The sequence below is a fragment of the Falco cherrug genome, chromosome 11 (assembly GCF_023634085.1).
Source record: "Falco cherrug isolate bFalChe1 chromosome 11, bFalChe1.pri, whole genome shotgun sequence".
In the NCBI taxonomy this organism is placed as follows: domain Eukaryota; kingdom Metazoa; phylum Chordata; class Aves; order Falconiformes; family Falconidae; genus Falco; species Falco cherrug.
Genome location: NC_073707.1, coordinates 4702944 through 4724048, shown reverse-complemented (window position 1 = coordinate 4724048; position 21105 = coordinate 4702944). Strand labels below are relative to the sequence as shown.

At 41.4% G+C, this 21105-nt stretch overlaps 1 protein-coding gene across 3 annotated transcripts; it reads left to right on the top strand.

Moving 5' to 3' along the window:
• The first annotated feature begins 145 nt into the window (after positions 1-145).
• PASK (PAS domain containing serine/threonine kinase) lies at positions 146-20895 on the top strand. 3 transcript variants are annotated; one of them, XM_055723263.1, is made up of 18 exons: positions 146-175; positions 595-798; positions 1891-2126; positions 3092-3262; positions 4614-4754; positions 5333-5467; positions 6120-6413; positions 6782-6944; positions 8433-8607; positions 10231-11114; positions 11752-11951; positions 13819-13986; positions 14772-14897; positions 15475-15609; positions 17149-17348; positions 18831-18964; positions 19978-20124; positions 20328-20895. In XM_055723263.1, the coding sequence occupies exons 2-18, from the start codon at positions 627-629 to the stop codon at positions 20522-20524; spliced, it is 3678 nt and encodes a 1225-aa protein (XP_055579238.1). In that variant the 5' UTR covers positions 146-175; positions 595-626; the 3' UTR covers positions 20525-20895. The 3 variants fall into 3 exon arrangements, with proteins under 3 accessions (XP_055579238.1, XP_055579239.1, XP_027656901.2); XM_055723264.1 differs by lacking the exon at positions 146-175 and having other exon boundaries at positions 261-798; positions 10231-10670; positions 10767-11114; XM_027801100.2 differs by lacking the exon at positions 146-175 and having other exon boundaries at positions 261-798; positions 11752-11933.
• The last annotated feature ends 210 nt before the right edge of the window (positions 20896-21105 follow it).

The window sequence follows — 21105 nt, the reverse complement described above, 5'->3', positions numbered from 1 at the left end:
GCCTCCTCCCGCGCCGGCACTCCATTGGCTCTTCCCCGTGCCGCTCTCTTGCTGCCTTCGCTTATTGGGTGGCGCTTGTTGCCGAGTCCCGCCCCTTACTTCCTCGCGCCCGCCGGTGGTGCGGCGGCCGCCTGGAGCAGCGGCGGGGTGGCTGTGGCTGTCCTGGTGGGGCCGGGTCCGGGGCCGGGCAGGCGGGCTGGGGCTGCAGCCCCGGGAGGCTGGGCGGTGCGGGCGGCACCCTGGGTGGGCAGGAGGCTGTGCTACACTTGCTTCCTCACGAGAGCTTTCACTTTTAAAGCGAGCAGGAACGTGCTGACTGGGTGCTTGGTAGGTCTTACGGAAATACGGTGGACACGTCCTGCCAGTCACGGGCATCCCGTGCCCGCGGGCAGGACGGTGGCCAGCGTGAGCCAGCTTTGCTTTAACGCCACAGGCCAAATGTTGATCATTGATCAGGACGCGCAAGAGCAAGCGGCAGTCTTGCCATAACTTACAGGGCTATGCTTTGCCTTCGAACACATCGCTACCTGCCAGCGTCCTGAGCGGTAGTGCCTGGCTGTAAGGCTGACTGAATTTGTTGTGCTTCTCTTACAGGTGGTGGCTCCCTAGGCAACCAGAGCGTGATCATGGCAGCCAAGGCTTACAGCCCTTCTGAAGGGGGCCTTCTGCCTCCATCAGTAGGCCTAGTCCTTACTCACTTGAATAGCTCCGATAAGCTAAGTAGATCCTACCCCTGGGCCCGCAAAAGCAGGAAAAGTCAGCTTTCTGAACTCTGCCGGCTTAAAGCATCTCTGTGTGGTGAGCACCGTATTTTGAGATTGAGCTCATGTGTCATCAGTGAAGGTGATGTGTTTCAGATCTTCCTCTTCCCCTCCCTCAAACCTAGGGGTAATAGCAATAAATAGCTGTCAGAAAGTGCTTGTTCAGTAAGCCTCTGAGCCATAGATTACTGCAAGCTGGGAGAGTTTACAGGGGATGTGTTGCTGAATAGGTGCTCTGCACTTGTATTTGTCCCTGGGCAACCTTTATTGGCTTCCACTGGACTGCCCTCCATCTTGTATTATTATCTGAACCATGAAAAATCCCCAAATGAGGAGAAAGATATTGTTATGCTGGATTCTGTTAGGAGGGGAAGAACCTTGCAGTTTACAATGCGTCCAGATACTGGTCTCCCTGTTTTATTGTGGTGAGCATATTCATACTGTATGCGATGCATAAATGCAGAGATGTCCTTGTGAGGAGTTGTTCGTGATGCTTCTTCGAGTACTGCTAAACCTTCAAAGCTGCTTCGTGTTTTGGGAGTGGAGTGATGGCATTTGGCTGCTGATGCCACTTGCCAAAGAAACATTTTTTACAAACAGAACCTTTGAAAATTTTAGTACAATCGCTTGGCATTGTGTGACATAAAACATAGGTGTGGGCTCAGGTGTTTTAGTGTCTTATCTTGTGAGCAGTTAATTAACTGGCTTCCGACTAATACAGTATTTAACAAGAGCTTGAACACTTACTAAATTATATTTAATAACAGTTTCAATTTTAACTTGAAAGATTTTAAACCCTTTTAAAATCTGTTAAGTGAAAAGTTAAAGAAAAATAGAAGTTAACTAGTCTGCTTGAATCTTACGGATATTGGCAATGTTTTTCTAGGCTATGGACAGAGTTTAATTGTTCCAGTGGCTGTCATTCAAGATATGTTTATTAGAATTGTTTCTGTTTTCTTCGGTTTCATTGATTTGTATTTTCTTGTAATTTTTTTACAAATCTAGAAGCGTATATTCTGGGACTACTTGAAAGTTGCTTCAGCTGACAACTAATTTTTTTATCCATTCCTCTTAATACTCCTGTCATAGACTGTTACAGCTACATAGCTGATCTTTTATCTTCTCACAGGGGAGAAGTGGAACTCTTACTGTTTGTCTTCACTGGCAGCTCGTAACATTTGTACCAGCAAAAGTGGTAACTCATGGGCTCGGTGGGATTCTGCCTCTCGCTCCACTTTTGTTGGAAGTTCTGCTTCTTGCTCCTTTTTGCATGCCCTCACTGTGGAGGAATCCAGCCAGCACCTCTCAACTGCTGCACGCAATCCAAACAAAGCCATCTTCACTGTGGATGTCAACACAACAGAGGTATTTGCAGTAGTAACTGCTAAACTAAGCAGGCCATGACTGGTATAGGTTGTGTGACATCAGACAGGCTAAAATGCCTGTTATTCTTATGTGTATCTGCAGGCAATCAGAGCGTCATGAAGGCATTTTATAGTCTGCTCAAGCTCAGTAGTCTTCTGGAGAATGACAACACATTTATTTCCATTGCAGGTTGTACTTAGCAAAATATACAAGACAGTAGCAGAAGCACAGATGTCTTGAATCTTTTTTCAAACAGAAAAAAGGAATAAAGAAGAATGAGCTGTGAAGTGGCATGAGGGAAGAAAGGAAAAGCAGAATGTGCTTCAGGTCTTCTGTCTGTTAAGTGCCAGCCCTGGGATGGGTTTGTGATGGCACTAAGTCTCAGTCTGCCCCAGTAAATATGCCTTTTTGCACTGGGAGGGAGAGAATTTCTCTGTTTCTGCCATGAGAGTAAATTAATATAAAACTGAGTACTGAAAACTTGAAAGAGCTGTGCCACTTTTAGCTAGAACTGACAGCTCAGGCTTACCCACCTTAAAGGCATTAAATAATCCTGACTTGCTCTGTAACACAGGCTTAATATGTCAATAGCTGGTGGAATTACTGCCTGCCTTCAGCTGTGGGCAAAATTTTGTGGCTTGCCCAGGCCTTGCTTGCAAATACAACTTGGTGATTTTGCCTTCATGGGTGTAATCATTTACAGTTAAAAGAAAGCAGGAAACCTACAAGGAAAGCAATGTCTCAAACCCTCTTAACCAAGAAGATGCGTAGGAAAGGGATGTCCTAGAATAAAGCTTTAGTGAACTGTTTTTGAAAAAATCAAAATTTTAAAGAACCACCCCATTTCCACCAAGAGGAAGGGATATTATAATGACATTAAAGCAACACTATGAGATGATGATCTATTAACAAAACCTAGGGCTTTTATTCTTTTGTTTTGGTTGGGGTTTTTTCTCCTTTTCTAGATCCTAGTGGCTAATGACAAAGCCTGCAAGCTGCTTGGGTGTAGCAGCCAGGAACTCATTGGTAAAAAGCTGTCCCACTTGATATCCAAATCCAGTCAAGAGGTATGGGAAGCAGTGGGTGAGGAGTACATAGAAACAGAAGAAAGTTCACCGGTGGTTTCAGGAACTGTGGTATGTGAAATGTTGAAGGAGTTATTGTAGGCTTTGGTTTGGAGTTTTGGGGTTGGGTTGGTTTTGACATTTTCAGTATCATTTCCTGATATATTTAACTTCGTGGGCATTTGGCAATTATTTCATTTGTAGAACTAATTAAATTAAAAGTTTGCAGATTTGAGAATTTAGAGGGCAAAAGATGGCTTGGGAGACAGCTGTGAGAGCCTTGCAGCTGCCAACTTCTATAGTCATGGTGACTTGACCAAATCAGAACCTAAAGGACATCAGATTGGGAAAAAAAAAGATAATAAAAAAGAATAAATACATTTATTTGTAATTGCTTAACATGGAAAAACCTGTTAAGGAAAAGTTCCCGATTGTCTGGTCTTTTAAAAATTATTTGAAAATTTATCTTAAACTGGATTGTGAATATTAAGAAGTTACAAGTCAGTCAAATACTGTGAAATGTCTGTGCCAAAACACCCTAATTGGTGCGAAAGAGTAGAATTGATACTTTGCCTGTAGTGGGGTTGTTTATAAGAGAACTGCATGAGAAACGTCACAAAATTATTTTCTTTTGCTGCTGTTGTGAGCTGTCACTAGCAGATACTTGGAAAATGAGCTCATATTCTTCCTGGTGTTTTATTTTTATACTGAAAGTGTCAGCATCTCAGAGCTTGATCTTCCTATTACTCAATTGGATGGGGGGGTGGGGGGTGCAATATCTAAGTTTGATTCTGTGTAATCCAGGATTAAAGTTAAATGTCTGACAAAGGCACAAATTCTAAGCTGCAGCTATTCCAAGTACTTTATAGGAGTCACTGCGTAATTCTTAAACCCATTCTATCAAGATCATGTAAAAATGATAAAAAGCTTGATATGAAACATGGCAGGTTATAAGATGAATAAACATTTTCTGATTTGAGAAGAATCTCCTCCCATAAGAAATTAAACTGCTATTCTTGCAGCTGAAAGTAAGAACTATGTTACTAACGTGGAGTATTCATTAGCACCGTGGGGCAGCCCTTAAAAATAAGGCATCTCTGAAAGGCATTTCTCTCTGGCACAAGGTATTGGATTGGCACATTTATTATGCTGAAGGAAATGCCTTTAGTCTTCGTGACCAGGGGGAGAAGATACAAAAGCAATGACATTTTGTGTATGAGCAATGAATTATTTGCAAACTTTTTCACCGCTATCTTAACACTATGTTTCTTCCAATAAAAAACTAGTAAGTAGTCAAGAAACAGTATTTTTCTAACAATGACAGGGAGATATCTTGGTTTAATATTTTATTCTTGTTTGAAATTCTTGCGAAGTAACCACAGTCTTAGTAAATTATGACTACAACTCTGAATCCTCTGGAAAGGTAGATATTGTAGGCCGTCTCAACGAGAAGATCCCTGTCTCCGTCTGGCTGAGGAAAATAAGAAGCAAGGAGAACCCGTGTTGTGTGGTTGTACTGGAACCAGTTGAAAGACTTTCAGCTTCTGTTTCCTTCAGGGTTGATGTGAGTGTTTTCCTAATGATCAAATGAGACGACAGTTTGTGAGAGTTTGTGGGAATGGAACATGTCTAAAAGCCAGTAGGCACAGTACTGTTTGTGAACACGAAGGTGTACATAGCACTGACTGAGACTGGGACTGCACAGTGTAGGACCTGTGCATATATCTCCCATGAAGCTCATGTTGACATATTCGACAAGTCACATTAAAATACATTGTCTGTCTTCTGGGGAAATCTTAGTCTTGAACAGTGACAGTTCTACAGGGGGTTGGTTATTCATGGCAGGGGTGCCCTTGTGAAGGGATCAGCTTGCTGAGGAAAAGTTCTGGGAAGTTCGTTGGACTCCCCTGCCTCTCCCCTGTGGCAAGGGGCAGGCTCTACATGGCAATGTTGGAGAAGTATTGCATTATGCTATGTCTGCTTTTACTGAATTAGTTGTATCCACAGAGAGACTGCAGAATGAAACTTGCAGTTTCATTCTTGCCATTTGCTTAGATATTTGCAGAAATTGTTGTTAAAGGATTGAGTGGACTGTGGCTAAAATGATAAAATTAAAATAGTCCTGTAAATTTTCTTCCCAAGGGAAAGATTACATCATGTGACCTTCTTTTTGCACATCTCCATGGCTACCCAACATTGGAAGAAGTAGTTGGGCTACACATAAAGGACTTGATTCCTTCTGTGCAGATACCTCCTCTAGGCAAAAAAATCCCAAAGGTATAGTATAAGCACCAGCCAGGTTCTTCCATTCCCTTCCCATTTGGAACACGTGCACACTGTTTTCCCTCCTTACATAACAGAAGAAAGCCTTTTCAGAGAGAAGTGTAAGTCTCCTGAAAAAGGGTGTGCTGCTTACTTGTGGAGCTGCTGTCTGAGTATTTCCTAACTAAAAATGAAACCAAACCCTGACCTCTCACTGTGGAATCTGTCCTGGTGAAAGACATTTTTCTCCAGTCCTGGCTTTTTAAGAAAACATGCTGTCTATGTCAGCTCCCTAAAATTATTTTGAATTCTTTAGTCTGTTTCAGTCATGTCTGTCTGAGGAGTGAAACTAAAGAATACCCAAATCTTGCAAATGAAAACAGGCAGCTAGGTAGTTGAAAGAGGCCTTACTAAAGCCTTGTTTGCTGAAAAGCGGCAGCATGGACTTGCCTGGTTTCGTCATCAGGATATTCAACACTGGATTCCAAATCCTTAGAAGACCAGACTTTGTTCACTTTGATACTCACAGGACTGGTTCATTTTTCTTTTTCTGCTCCTTTTTCCAGAGGATGTTCCTGTGTAATTTTATGTGAATACTGAAATAAAACAAAAACATTTGGTTAGTTAGAGGTTTTCTATCTGGTTTTTGTTTTTTGCTTTAATTTAGAACCTCAGGATCCAGCAAGCTGTAGGCCAGTCCAGAGAGGGTAACATGTTTCCTCTCAGTTTAAAGCTGCAAGTAAGCCTTCTGGAGGAGAGCCAAGTAGCAGAACAGAAAGATGGTGTTCTGCAGACGGAAGAAGTTGGCACTTTCACAGGCGGTCATTACTCTGCTACAGCTGTGGTTTTCTCCACCATCAGTGGTCTTATTACTGTCCAGTCAGATGGAACCATCTGTGGCATCAAGGATAGTTTTGCTTTAATGCTGTTTGGCTATGAGAAGAAAGAACTGTTGGGAAAGGTAAGATATGAGTTTTAATTCCTCCCAGAAGACTGCTGTGTCTGCCAGCATATCCATTGGAATTGTAAAGTCGTCTTTTACACTCCTTCCTGTCTGTCACAAAACCTCTGTGTTCTGCGTATTCAGCGAGTAAGCTGTAAGATATGCAGATTCCCTTGTTGTAATTGCGAAGTCTTGCACTGCTGAGGAGCTGGTGTGGATTTCAAGTAGCCTAAAGCAAGCTGCACACATACATGTTCTCCATAGTCATGTTGATCACTTTTGCCTGGCTATCCATGAGGATCAGGTTCACAAACATGGACTCTTAGCATTTGCCCCCAACCTTTGAGAGCCAGCTCAGCTTTATAAGGTTTTGTTCTGTGTTTTAGAACATTATGTTCCTGATCCCTGGTTTCTATAACAACATGGAGAGAAGCAGTGGTTGTTCTTTGCTGTTACCTCCTCTTGACGACTCCAGAGGGACAGAGAGTGAGTGCATCTTTGAAGGTGTTACTGCCTGCCATACAAATGGCTCTGGCTGCTGTGACAAAGGTAAAATAATGAGAGGCGAGAGATTTGCCTATGAACACGGGAGCATGCTTTGTAAATGTAATGCACCTCCATGCAGGTTTTAAATTGGATTTCCACTATAACCCAAGGTAAACAGAATTGTTCACTTAAGGTTGTGTTTCTCTCTTTGTTGCTAAGAAGATGAAACTGAATGCCCAAGTTGGAAACTACGCTGTTAATAGAGAATGCTTTGTACTTAACAAGCACTTCCCTGTCCCTCCCTCCCCTGTTAGGATCTCTGAGTATTTTAAGGCATGTAAAATATAGCATTTGTGACAGTATTGCTGCAGAGCTGTACTTAGGACTACTCTTTTAAGGGAAAATACTAATATTCTTCTGAATTGTCTCATGTTGCTGGTTAATATTCAATGTCATGTTGCTGTGATGTTTCAGTTAGGAGGCATCACATAGTCTTCTGATGCAGATTGCCGCATTTACAAATAATTTATCAAAATTATATTTCGCTGAACGTAACAGGAATAAGCAGAAGCAAGAAAGCTTCATGTCTCCAAATCTGTTTTTCCAGCTAGCGCTGCCCATAGCAGAGAACACAAGTCCATACTTCCATCTGTATTGCAAGAGATCTTTTGTGCTGGTTTTGTCTCCTTTGTTGTTGGTTTTTTTTCCAATTTTCTTTTTCTCTTTGCTAAGAAATGCACAGCTGCATTGAAACCAATGCACACTACTGGAACAAAGAAGAGTTAGTAGACAGTGTGCAGTTTCTTAGGTAATTTTTTGGTGAAGTGATGCCTCTAATCCAAGAGTGAATCTAATTCAGTTCTTTAGTGAGGAAGCATTGTTGGCATTCAGCCTTTACTAAGTGGAAGGATTGCTCTAGACCTGAATCTAGATTTGTTCACTCGTTGCCACCTTCTGCAGCAACAATACTTGGGTTACTTCACTTTGCAAACCTGTGTTTTTCACTTTTGATCTGTTGCCACTGGGGAAGGAAAGTAGTTTTTGTCTTAATCTTTCTCTTAAATGTTTAGACTGTATACTTCTTTGTCTTGCAGTTTCAGTGAGTTATATAAGTGCAGTCTAAACCTTTTCATTTTAAGTGTTTGAAATGGGGAATGTATGTGTGTTTTGGGCTTTTTTTTTTTTTTTTTCCTGCTGCAATTTGTATGATCACTTTAATTCCAGTCATTGGCCTTTTTTTTAGGTCTCTTAACTTCAATCCCAGTAGCTAACCCAGAAGGCTAATACATGTCCAAGAGCTTTGATAGGAATGCAAATTTTAGCAAATTAGATTCCTGCATGTGATGATTTCTCAGGTGAATGGAGTGGATTTCTCCAGTAGAGTGGAGTGCTCATATTTGGACCACTTTGCCTTAACCACATCTTTTATACTCAGTTCCATAGGGTTGAGATAGACCAAGGCAGTTCCAAGATCGTTTTTAATCACTGTAGTCTCTGAAGCCTAAACATAAAAGATGAAATTGGTATCGTTTTATTTCTTGTTTGGTACAGACAGCAGCTTCTTGGCTGCATCTTTGGCAAGCCTACCCTCAAGAGATGAAGAGCAGAAATTGAAACATAGACACAAAGATAACAAATTAATACATGACGAGACTAAACAAAAGAATGGGACTAACTTCTTTTCTACTCCCTCACCTCCTGAAATGGTATCCACACCTTCTAACAGGTAGGCATTTCACAGACTGCATATTCACTTTGAAAAATGAAGAGCCGTGGTGGTAATCGCCAGCAAAAACTGTTTTTTCACCTCTGTGATGTCTGTGGGAAGGTGTAACAAGAGCCTTCCACATTTTGCTCTCTTCAGAATCTGAGCACCATTTGCAAGACAGATTGTGTTTTGCCTACTTTCAGATTTTTTGTTTAGATCTGTACAACCTACAATTGTAAAGTTACAGAGGTTCCATCTCTAAAGGGACTAAATACTTCACCCAGATTAGGGAAAGTAATTAGGCTCTATGCTTGCTAGATCAGAAACAGTGGATGTTTATCTCCTGTGATATCTGCCAGCTGGTGTTATGCTGAAGCCAGGTTACCTGGAATGAATTCTAAATGTTATTCCTTCCAGTGCTTGGTGTAACTGGCAGGTCATCCATTAAAACAGGGTACTGTGTTACTTCAGCCATTTTTACTGTACATTTCCAGGTCTTTTTCCTGTTACAAGGTCAGAAATTCTGCACAGGTACCTATATGATGCATATAGTTTATCTTAAGTCAAATTTGAAGCCTTCCACGTTAACAATTCTAACCCTCAGAAAATATTTACTGCCCATTTTAATATATAAACTATTACCGCACAGTTGTTGTTGCTTTTTAAGGAGACTGACAGTCTCATTGTTTCCTTGTCCTCTCCTGGATATGTCTCTCACATCATACTTGGATTGTAAGTGCTCTGCTGCATGGATTGTTTTTTCTACTCTGCATTTGCACTAATAGAAATGTTTGTAAAATACCTTGTGGTATGGGCTTCGTTGAACCATGTTTACATTGATGGATGGGGACATCCATCTTCTGTTGGACAGACAAGGGATCTTCTGTTCTCAGGGTTGTAAGTATCCTGCCGCATGTATGGTTTTTTTTGTTGTGGTAAATGATCTATATTTAGAAATTAAGCTAGAGAAGGAAGTAATCCATAGGGAAAGAGTGCCATTTGAGTGTACCTGCTCTTCTTTGGTCAAGATGGAATTTATTAGGATTTTGGATGCCTGTGCCAACAGCTTTCTGCCTTTTTCTTTTAAACTTTAGAATAAAACAATTAGTGCATGTTTTAAATAGTGACCATAGTAACAGAAGAACGGGTGGTATGCAGTATGATGGTTTTCTCATCCTTTTGTCATCATTATATTACTAATAACTTTGAATCCTTGCAGTGAAGACAGCATTGCCACCAATGGACTGTCAGCCCACCATAGAGAGTCTTACCCTGACACTTGGCTTGACAGAATCAGAGCAGTGGAACAGCGTAGAACAGTGGAAACTGCAGGATCAAATAATTCTCAAACCCTCTGCGAGGCACTCTCCCATGTCATTTGATTCAGAACAGTTGGGTTTAAGTCAGAACATGAAGATTCTAGTAAGAAGCAGTGACAGTGCAGTATGTGGTGCATCTAAGATTGAAATGCCAGTGACACTAGTGTCTTGTCTAACCAGTTACAAGTTCATCGTCAAGAACTCAAGGAAGTAAATTGTCAGCATATCTGTAGGTTACCATATGAAATGCTGAAGCATCAGCACCACACTGATGCCTGGGGACAGGCTTCTTCAGTAAATGTTGCCTTGTTGTCTGTTCTAGGCTAGAAGACAATCTAGGTACTGCATCCTATGGCCTGGTTAAGCTGCCTTCTGATGTTACTTGTAACTCACCTGGAACACCGACAATAGATGAGCCGTGGTCTGGGACCACAGTGGACTGCAGACAAGACTTCCAAAGCCACATGGTTAAAGGGCAGTTGTCAAAACCAAACTTGTATGATGCAAAACATGCCAGCCTTGAGCACGTTGTTGTTGAAAACTGCCTGCTAAATGATGCTTCATCCTTCTTTGCAAACGGAACACACACTATCCATAATGTTTGCTCAGGAAATAAAATGGGTTGCAGTGCTTCTGCACCAGGAGTTGCCACAACCTCTGAAGATGTTAAAGAATCAGACACTGAGCTGAACTGTGTTTGCTGTGGTCTTGAGGTACTGAATCTGAATGCTGATGTCAAGGGGAACTCCGACAATCGTTCAGGTATTACTGCAGCTCCTGTAAGAACATCTTTCTCTAATGCAGCAGACTCAGCTGTGGACTGTATGCGAACTCCAAGTAACAGTGCCTTTTCAACAGGGCAAGAAAAGGATCTGTTGAATGGTGTTGCTGTAGAAGATGGTTCTGGGTTGCTGGCCTCCCAAAGGCATTTAGAAAACTCTGAAGAATCCTCAAAAGTGTTTCTTGAGAAGCCAGAAACTCTTGTACAAGAGCCCATGGGTGACAACATCAACAGAAACATACTGAAGGGCAAAGGTAGTCCTCAAGAAGACTGTCAGTTGCATGGCCAGCAAAATATGGCGATAAAAGTAACATCGACCCCGGTGAGACAAGAAAGAAGGCTGAATCCAGCAGATCCTTTGACCTTGGAGATTCTGGAAGGCAGCTACACTGGGAATTGCCGTCACAGAGATGGTTCACAATTAAGTAAGTTAAACCTGTTTCTCCCCTTCCCAAAATTAATGAGGGGTGCTCTTTTTCACCTACATTTTTGCAGGAGGCAGACAGTTCTGGTTAGAAGCTCACAGTGGAGAGGAAGGAAGAAGCTCTCTAGCATCTAGAAGATAAAATTGTATTTAAGTCTACTCAGGGGGTATTAGAAAAGCAGGTGGTATAAAATACAAAATTACTAAGAAATTAATCCAGACTGAATAGTCAGAAATATTTTTAAAGCACAATTAAAAAATTTGAACCTGATAACTTTTCCTGAACAGACTTGTATGAAAATTGTGTAATGGAATGTATTTCATTCACTCCTTCAGCTGGATTCAGTGGCTTGTTGTATAAAATTCCTGATTTTTTGTAATTTAGAATAACAATGTGAGATTAATAATCACAATTGGGCACTGACAAGTTTCTGCAGGGGGTTGGGAACTATGGGGGTAGCTGCCAAGTAATAGCTGTGCTGTTGTCAGCCCATCAGATGATTCCTTGCTGAGTAGGTGTTCCCCAAATAAATAATGGAGTAATTCACTTTAAGAACTCGGAATTTTGAGCTAAACTGTCTGTGGTTCAACACTAAAGTTTCATTCTACCATTTTAACTTCCTCACCTGTTTCTACAGGTATACTCTTTGAAGTGAAACAGGTAGAGCTGCAGGACCCTACCGTACTTTTCTGTGTCTGGGTGGTGAAAGACCTTCTACAGAGCCAGAAGGAAGTGGTAGCAAAGACTCAGCTTTTGCTTTCCAGTCTAGCAAGCTCTGCTGACTCTATTGCCGATCTTTCCACAAATAGTCTTGGAGAAGTAAGAAATCCTACTATGGTATAATATTGAGCATTTCTCTCCTTGTTTGACTGTTAAGCTGAAGCTAAAGTTGAAAAGATTTTCAGATTAAAATAATGTTGTGAGGTGGTGGATGGATATTGCTGTTACTTTGTTTCACCAGTTTTATGTCAAAAGAAATATTTCAGATTGCTGTTTTGTAACATTTCTGGTAGCGTGTGTTTGTCTTGGTGTAGTACAATGAAAGCACCTAATTTTAAATTTGTCCTTAGGCTGGTTTAAGTACATCTACAATAGAAGTTTGCAGCAATCTAATCACACTGGCACCAATGACACAACGTTATTTAGAAAGGAAATATTAGGTTGAAAACTTCCATTGACTGACTTGTGTCAACAAAAGAAACCTGCAGTTTTTAGCTGCCTCCTGAGAGGCTGCATTCAGGATGGTGTATAGAAAGCTAACACCACACAGCTGAGCAGTAGGTACATGTCAGTGCTGTCAAACCCGAACACAGAACTGCTCAGGCCTGCTTTTGGTTAGTAGTGGAATGTAAAACTGACAGGACTTTGACCAAGGCTGTAGAGGAAAATAGTATTTTTGATCAATTGAAATAGGTAATGGTGATGATCTAGATCCCTTGAATAAATCTGTGCATTTCTTAGATCTTTACATAGCTGGATTTTATAATGACCTTAACAGAGAATTACCTAGATATTTAGATACCGCATGTGTAATGTGTATAGTGGTGACAGTTCCAAACTGGCACTGCAAGAAGCTGTTGCTTAATGCAATGCGCTGCAAATTAGACATGTAGTTTCCCTCCCCTGCCTTGCCTTTAATTAGTGAGCTGGAAGATAAAGTAGGTATTTGAATGAAAAGCTTGGCTATTGGCAAAACCTCCTATTTGGAGTATTTTTTGATGAGACTTTTGAGAGCTAAGTAGTAAGGTGGCTCTTGTTTTCCTTTCAAAAAATTATCTTCCATGCATATGTCAAAATATAAGCAGTTCTGATTGTTTCATGTATAACTTCAAATTTCATTATTCAAAACAAATGTCCCCATGAGATTTGCTGTGTTTCCTCTCAGTATGACATACTGTGTATGTCATAAAGATGTTCTGTGATCACGCATTTTAGATGCCATCTTTGGTGGAGAAACCTAATAATCCCCAAAACGAACAATCCCAACCCTGTCCTCAGAGCGAGAAAAACTTCTGTTATGTTTAATTTCTCATGCAGTGTTGCAGGCCTTGGTAGGAAGGCATGTATTGTTTGCTTATTAGGAATTTTACTGGGGTGTTAAAATTTAGGAGGGTTTACTTCAAACTTGTTTGCTCTTCATGTCTACTGAGAGACCAATCTACAGAAGTAAAATGCTGTTTTACCAGAAAGTTTGGAAAACACTGGGAATTTAATATCTTTTATAAATGAAATCTTTTTAGATTTACTGAGGCAAACAGAAATTGCAAAATTTATAGACAAGGCTTAAAGCAGCACCTTTTAAATTCTGTCCATCTAGAATACACTTACTTGGAAAAATTACAACATTGAAAGTAACCTACTTCTTATTCATCAAATAAAATTACCATTTGGTGATAGACCACAATGAATTCATTATCCTACTGGCACAGAGAATTTTGTGTGAACATCTAAGGTGCATATGCTTCTGTTTTCTTTACCTTTCTCTGAATTAAGCAGTATTTATAGCTGCTGAATGCTGACTGTTGACTTGATTTGTCTCATACTGTGACGGTTACATCAACATGCAGTTCTTGCTGTCAGAAACAAAGATCACTCCTTTCAGCTATTCTTGCAGATGTGTACTTTCTCGTCATTATTTACTTGATTTTATAAATGTTACTTTGTGGCTTGCTTTATTTTTTTTTGCTTTTTTATCTATACCTAGGCCATCAGATCAACTTCATTGTTTGAGAATTCTCGAAGAGCTGAAGATCTTGCAGGATTAAGGGCGTGTGAGGGAGAGTACGCAAAAAATTACAACACTCTCAGTCTAATTGGCAAAGGGTCTTTTGGCTTTGTGTGGACTGCCAGGAGCAAGAAAGATCACCAGGAGGTTAAATGTTTCTTTTAGATCTCCTTGCAATAACTATTTAGGATGAAAACTGGAAAGTTAGTGTGTACATATTCTGTCAATACTACACTATTAAAAGTGGCTGTTTGGTAGTTTGGGGGTTTCCTTTGTTTAAACAAAAATCTGAAATCACTGACTTCATGGAAACAGAACAGGAAAATATTTGCATTGATGTAGTATATAACCGTTACCCAAGACAACAGGCACAGAGTAAGTCTGACCATGTAAGCTAATTTAACGTGTTGAAAGAAGTATACATTAAGCTTAACAGAGTGACAGGTTTTAGTCTTCTGTTCCTAAAGAAAATTACAAACTTCAAAGTCTTTATCGTGCCATGACTCAAGAATGTGGACTAGACATGTTGAGGTTATGAAACCCTCCTTTTTATCAGCAGAAGTATTTTGGGTGTTGAGAGGCAAGCTGTGGTGTTTCTCTGCATGGATGTTAAGTGCCAATTTCCCTCCTCTGTACCCCTATGCCAGAAGTCACCACTGCTGTAATTGGGTTGATAAGAGAGCTGGCCTGGCAAAGCCTTTGGAATTCAGAGCATCAATAAAAAGAAAATAAATACATTCCATTTCTGTGCATCATTTGGCTTCTAGGACTAAATTAATTTAAATATGTTTAAATATACTATAAGCAATGCACATTGGGTTGCTTCTGTCCTTCTAGTAATATGAATCACTAACATTTTCCCTGGAAATTAATTTACCAGACACTTAAAACCATGCTTTTGCAGGTGATGCTGAATGCTGTTTTCTGTGTAGGTTGTCGTAAAGTTCATCTGGAAGGAGAGGGTGCTTGAGGACTGCTGGGTAGATGATCCTGATCGAGGGAGAGTTACGCAAGAAATTGCAATCCTGTTGAAGCTGCGGCACCCCAGTATCATTAAGGTACAGTGAACTCAGAGGGAATGTAGTTTGAACTGCATTGTATGGTTCGTTTGAGTACTTGGTGTCTCACGTTCCTCTTCAGGAGTGAGGAATTGTCCTGTATTAAATCTATGTTTTCAGGAAAGAAAGGAATCCTGCTTTGTTTTGGAGGGTATATTACAGCAGACTGTCGTTTGCCTTGACACTTTTACACCAAACATAGATCTGAAGGTGTAACTTGACAGAAAAAAAGCCTGTATGTTATTTCAAGATGATAGGATGCGTATCTTGGAAGTATGATGTTACATCTGACCATGTACTAGTTCTGTACGTAATCTGGATACGTATCTTGATTCCTCCTTTTTGGTTTGGGGTTTGGATTTTTTTTCCCCAGAGAGAGAATTCCTCTTGGCTTCAATTCTGCTCTCCTTTTTAATTATGCTCTTTTTTTCAAGAAAGATTTGTGCTCAGTGAAATGAGACTTCAAAGATTATAATACATGTTGATTAAATCTCCAAGAGGAGAGCAGTGTTTGTTTAAAAAAAAAAAAGGCAATTTTAAGATGAAGCACATGAATAAAAAAGTCTGTTATTTATAGGTGCTGGACGTATTTGAAAATGAACACTTCTTCCAGCTGGTGATGGAGAAGCATGGGTCTGGTCTGGATCTCTTTACATTCATTGATAATCAGCCCAACTTGGATGAGCCATTAGCGAGCTATATATTCAGACAGGTGAGAGCTGGGAATGTACAGCTGCTACATGCAGGAAAGATTTGGTTAATTTAAGAACAAGGATCCTCTTACACTCAAAAGAATTCCTGGCTAATCAGTAGGCGTGCTGAATCAGAGTCATGCTCAATACCTGCAGAACTTTTCCTCGTTATTCTGTAGAGCTCATTTCTAGCTAATTGAAATGCTACCGGTAGAAACCTTCTTAAGGTTTACCTAGAGACTTGTAACAAAGAAACCTTTAGAGGACCTTATTTCATAGGAGGATTTCCTATAGAGCCATCACCTCTTTGCCTGTGATTGTGGCAGCACACACTACCTGTCACCAGGACGCCCATTCATCTCGCAGCAGTCACGCTTCTGCTGTGGGAGGAGGAAAGTGCATGGAAATTGCCCCAAGCCTCACTAAAAGCCACACTTCCACTTAGGTCAGTGCTTGGTTTAGATTTGTTGTGGTAGTAAAGGGCTTTCCTCTTTTTAAAGAATTTAAAATCAAGAAGTTATCTTGGATTTTAACGTGGCATAATGCAAAATAACTCAAAGTAGTTTACTGTGAGTCAGGAGCTTGCCTGAGAGCTGAGTTGTCCTTTGTTCATTGAGTTAACTGCAACAGTAGTCCCCAAGTAATTCCCCCTCACATGTTCTGGAGTAAATTCCTTGCTCTAAGGTATTCAAGAATTACTTTGCACCTGGTAACCCACCACTGTGTCCACACTCCTCTCACTGGAGTGCTGAGGGAAGCTGGTAACCAAAGTGATGCACCTTCTCTGTGTCTGCTGTGCAGTGTGCATTCACAAATTGCAGTCAGTGGTCCCTTTAAACTTCTGACAGGTAAGCCCTTTTCCTAAACCAACCCTGAGCTGGTAGGGGTGCTTTGTTACTTCAGACCTCTACAGTATTTCTCTGCAGAGGGAGCTTTGTAGTATAAATAGAAACTTTTCTCCCTCAGCCATCTGTTTTTCTTGCTCGAATGTATTGCGGTAGGGATCACGATTGTCTCCAAGGTGATATAATTTTGATGGTATTCTTAATTATGACACTAAAGCATGAATCGTGCAGAAAGAAGAATGGAATTTAGGAGTGACTGTATTATTTATACCAATCTTCACTTTTAAATGCTTTGTCATCCTGCAGTATCAGAGGCACACAGTAATATCTTCCAAATGAGTGTAATGATCCTCCAGATGAAGCTGGGATAAAAATAGAGTAACCTGCAGAACTGTAACAGTAAGCGCTTATGCTTCTAACCAAAAAAACAAGGGCATCGTGACTACAGCATACCCTTTTCCTGCACATTTGTGAGAGGAAAGAAAGCAAAGGCTTTTTTAAGTCTCTCTCCCAAGAGCATTGCAACACCCACTGCAGCAATGCTGACAGGCATGCCTGAGTTCATTTCCAGTTACCGAAATTGGGATCTATCTTGTTTATATAGTGTCAAAACAAGCCAAAGTGTGGCTGTCAGATGTGTCTCTGTGATGCCACGCAGATTATCCAGAAGGACACCTCTGTGTAGTAACACCTAATTCTTTCCTCCTTTATCAGCTTGTGTCAGCTGTTGGGTACCTCCACTGTAGAAACATCCTTCACAGAGACATCAAGGATGAAAACATTGTCATTGCTGAAGATTTCACAATCAAATTAGTAGACTTTGGTTCAGCTGCCTACCTGGAACCTGGCAAACTGTTTTATACCTTCTGTGGGACAATTGAATACTGCTCACCAGAAGTGCTGTCTGGCAAACCGTATGTAACCCTCTGGAAAGTAATTTTTGTGTCCATTGCACCAAAAACGTATGTGCAGGGCTGGAACAGAGAAGCCAAGCTGCATTGCCATTGGTACTCTTGCTAGAGTTATCTAACCACAGAAAACTGCAGCAAGATTTAGGGCACCACACTGACAGAAATTCCTTGTAAGGGTTTGAATGTGTATAAAGTTGGGCACTGCAGTGACAGAAATTACTTGTAAAGGCTTGAATATGTACAGAGTGTTTCTGACCGAGTCTGTTGACTGGCTTTCTTGTTCTGGTCAGGTGTTTTGCAACTCCTGTCTGTCCTGCTGCAGAGCTGAGTTCAAGAACAAGCCTATGATTTTAATTTCCAGCCTGATAGAAGAGTCTAGATGAGTTGTATTGTGACTTGAATGTGTCCCTTTTCCTTAATCTTTTGTAATATGTAATATGTACATCAGCTTGCTAATCTTCTCTTCATACCTGTGTATGAACGTGCTGATAGGTCTCTAGCAAAAGCTGCTCTTTTAGAGAGATGGTATGAGCAAGTATTGCTGTATAGCATCTGCCCCTTACCATGTCTGTGTTTTGTATTGCTCCCACTCTCAGCTCGTCTCTTCCCTTCTTCCCTATGTGCTTCCCTGTATGAACTTTTGCAGTTTGATAGTGTTCATCTCCCCATTGATTTTTGTGCTCCTCTGGACTCAAGGATTCTTCCTTTGCAGCTTGTCTTCCTGCTATCTTGGATGTGCTGCCCAAATCTTAGCTGTCTTTTCCCCGATTTTCTCCTTCTCTGACTGCTCTTCACCTGGAGGCTGACAGTGTCATACCTGCTCCTGGAGGGAAGCCGTGCCATCACAGGGTGGCAAACATTAATTGTACTTGCAATATATTATCTTGCTCCCATTTCACAGCTGTTTTCATGGCTCCTTCAGGCAGCCCCTCTTAAACGGGGACAGGGACCGGGGGTGGGGCAGAAGCAATGCAAGATGGAGAGGAAGTTCCTGCTGGTAACGAGATGGAAGATGAAGCAGCACTGCCCTGGGAATTCAGCCTGTTACTGTGTGGAGAAACTTCCCCTTTTTCTTAGATGAAATCTAGATAGTATTTATTTCCACATAACTTTTGTTTTGAAATGGATGGGAAAAGATAAGGATTCCACTTAATATTTTACTTGATAGTTTTGGCTTACGGTGAAGAAGGAGGTGGCTTAAGTTCTCGTCACCAGATTATCCATGTGGAAGTCTAGTTGCATACTATACATACTCATCAACCAAAACTGGTTGGCCATTCTTATTCTTTGGTTGTTTTTCTTTCATGGAGAAGGATAGTACAGACTTCTCAAAAACACTGAGAACCTTATTAGAAGTCTTGAAGCTTCCTATGTTAAAATAAAAATTGGAAACAAGGGCTATCAACTGCCTGTTTTCTTTTTACTTTATTTAGCACACAATTATGTATTTGCAGTCTGAGTTTACACAGGTTTATATCTGCATAGGTACTGTGGCCCTGAGCTGGAGATGTGGTCACTTGGTGTCACGCTGTATACCCTGGTATTTGGAGAGAATCCCTTCTGTGAGCTGGAGGAGACCATGGCAGCTGTCCTGAATCCTCCTTGGCCTGTGTCAAAAGGTAAATTTTTCCCATTTGTTTTTCTAAAGATGCAGATCTCTTGGGAAAGTATGAGCAGTATTTATTCTCCAGAAATAGAGGGGAAGGCTGGAAAAATGCTTCCAAATGTGCTCAGCAATGATTTTTAAAGCTGCTCACTGAAGCAGAGTTAGCCGAGGTGTCCTTTTCAGGTAAGTTCTGCAGTTCTTCATGCCTGCAATGAATACAGCTATCTGCCATATATTTCATTAGTTTCAAATTCCAGGCCTCCCATTTTTTATGATGACTCAATTTACTAGCTTGTCAAGCGTCAGTGAGGTTTATATCTGAGAAAATCAGAACAACTAATGCCTGACGGGAAGGTTCACTCTCGTAAAGAACTTTAAGATCAGTCATGGCAGTCTTGTAACACTAAGGCAAGTTTTATCTCACTATTGCCAATGAATGCCACGTCACTTTTGGGACAGATGATAATGTGTTAATGTATAATTTCTGAATGAATTGTGTGGCTTGACCTTACAGGAAAAATACACTGGCTGTTTTCTGTTGGAGGCATAGAAAACTAATGGCATGTTAGGCTAAAGAAACTTTCATCAACAAATTCTCTGGGGTCCTTAGGAGCGCTATGGTTGTAAAGCAGGGTGCTGCAATTGGCTGGTAGATTCTTGAAGCTTTCCCTGAACCCTGAGTGCACCTTTAATCGCAGATCAAACACAGGATGACTGCAGGACAAGAACTGGGCTTGGAAGCACCAAGTCAGGCTTGCCGCGCTGGCCTTTGTTTCTACTTCTGTCCTCCTGGGCGTCCTAACTCTGCGCCCCGTTCTCTGTTTTCACAACCTGGAAATGTCAGATCATTTCCAGAGCAGAGCTCATGTGACTAAGACTCTGGTAGAACAGGTACTGCACAAGGGATTAGCAGGGAGGATTTGTTATTAAAAATCTTCACTTTTTTGGAATATGAAGTGTGTTTTGCATTCCCAGCATGCCTAAAATACAGCCTGAGGCATTCCTCTTAATACTCTCTCTGCCCAGGTCTCATGAACATCATGGCTGGGCTTCTGCATCCTGTTCCGGAGCGGCGCACAACTCTCACAGTGTTAGCAGAGGATCATTGGCTGAAGCAGCCTGTGAACCTGGGTGATTATACCTGGGAAGAGGTATACGTGTCTGCTGAGACAGGTGAGACGTTGTTCTGAAGGCTTTCTCCTTCACCTGGGTCCCACCAAGCACACGGGAATGATTTATAAGAGAAGACTGAGCTGTGGTTAGCGAGATACCGCTCATCGGGCACACGCCAATAGCCAAATGTGCTCAGTTTGATGACACACTTGTCGGCCAGCTGGACCTATGGCTCACCCCTCGCTGTCTGTCTTTCTCCCTAGAAAGCAGCAGATTCAGAAACAGTTCTGGTGGGTGCATACACGAAGACAGGCTCCTGGCTCCTCACGTGGAGAATGAGCCGTGCTTGAACACTTCTGACTGCGAGCGTGCAGCTCCCCGCCGGGAAGGAGCAGCGGCTGCGGAGTGCCAGGGCTCGGGCATGGGAAGTCGCTGCAGTCCTTCTCTGCAGCGCTACTAACGGAGTGGTAACTCCCCTACTGCAGGACACAGACAGTCACTCAAGAACCAACAGGAATTAATTGTAAGCGCTTCCATCTCATGGGAAGATTGCTACTGCTTCTCTCTTGCAGACAGATCTGGTGGCTGGCACCAAGCGGTAGGCAGGGCAGCCCTGAGCTGCTTGGCCTGGGCATGATTCCTCTAGGAAAGCTTGTTGCTAATAAGCATTTATTATTGTTCTTATGTAGGATCTGTTTTAAAGTTGTGAGGCAAAGGTTTTAATGTCATCTTTAAATTATTTGTAACTATATTTTTATGGGCTGGATTTACTTTTTATGTGTAGTTTCACTCTTGCTGAAAATTAAATGAATAAATGCCTTTGTCTCCTTGTGGGCTGGAGTTTGTGTGCATAAAGAGGCCTCAGAACCAGATGCAGCTGCAGGATGGGGGGTGCCTGCCCCCCCCCCTTTTTTTTTTTTTTTGTAATGAAAGTGTTAAGGCCCCAAACCCAAGGAAGATGTTGTAGTTGTAAATACCTTAGGTACTTAGAGGCTGGGATGGTTGTAGGATAAGGGATGGGGGTGAGATGAGGGGAGATAA

Excerpts from the sequence above, each read along its gene's own strand:
- PASK (XM_055723263.1), top strand. The coding sequence starts at position 627 with ATGGCAGCCAAGGCTTACAGCCCTTCTGAAGGGGGCCTTCTGCCTCCA. Across the intron at positions 13,987-14,771 it reads GCAAGAAAGATCACCAGGAG|GTTGTCGTAAAGTTCATCTG; the intron begins GTTAAATGTTTC and ends TTTTCTGTGTAG. Across the intron at positions 18,965-19,977 it reads TCCTTGGCCTGTGTCAAAAG|GTCTCATGAACATCATGGCT; the intron begins GTAAATTTTTCC and ends CTCTCTGCCCAG.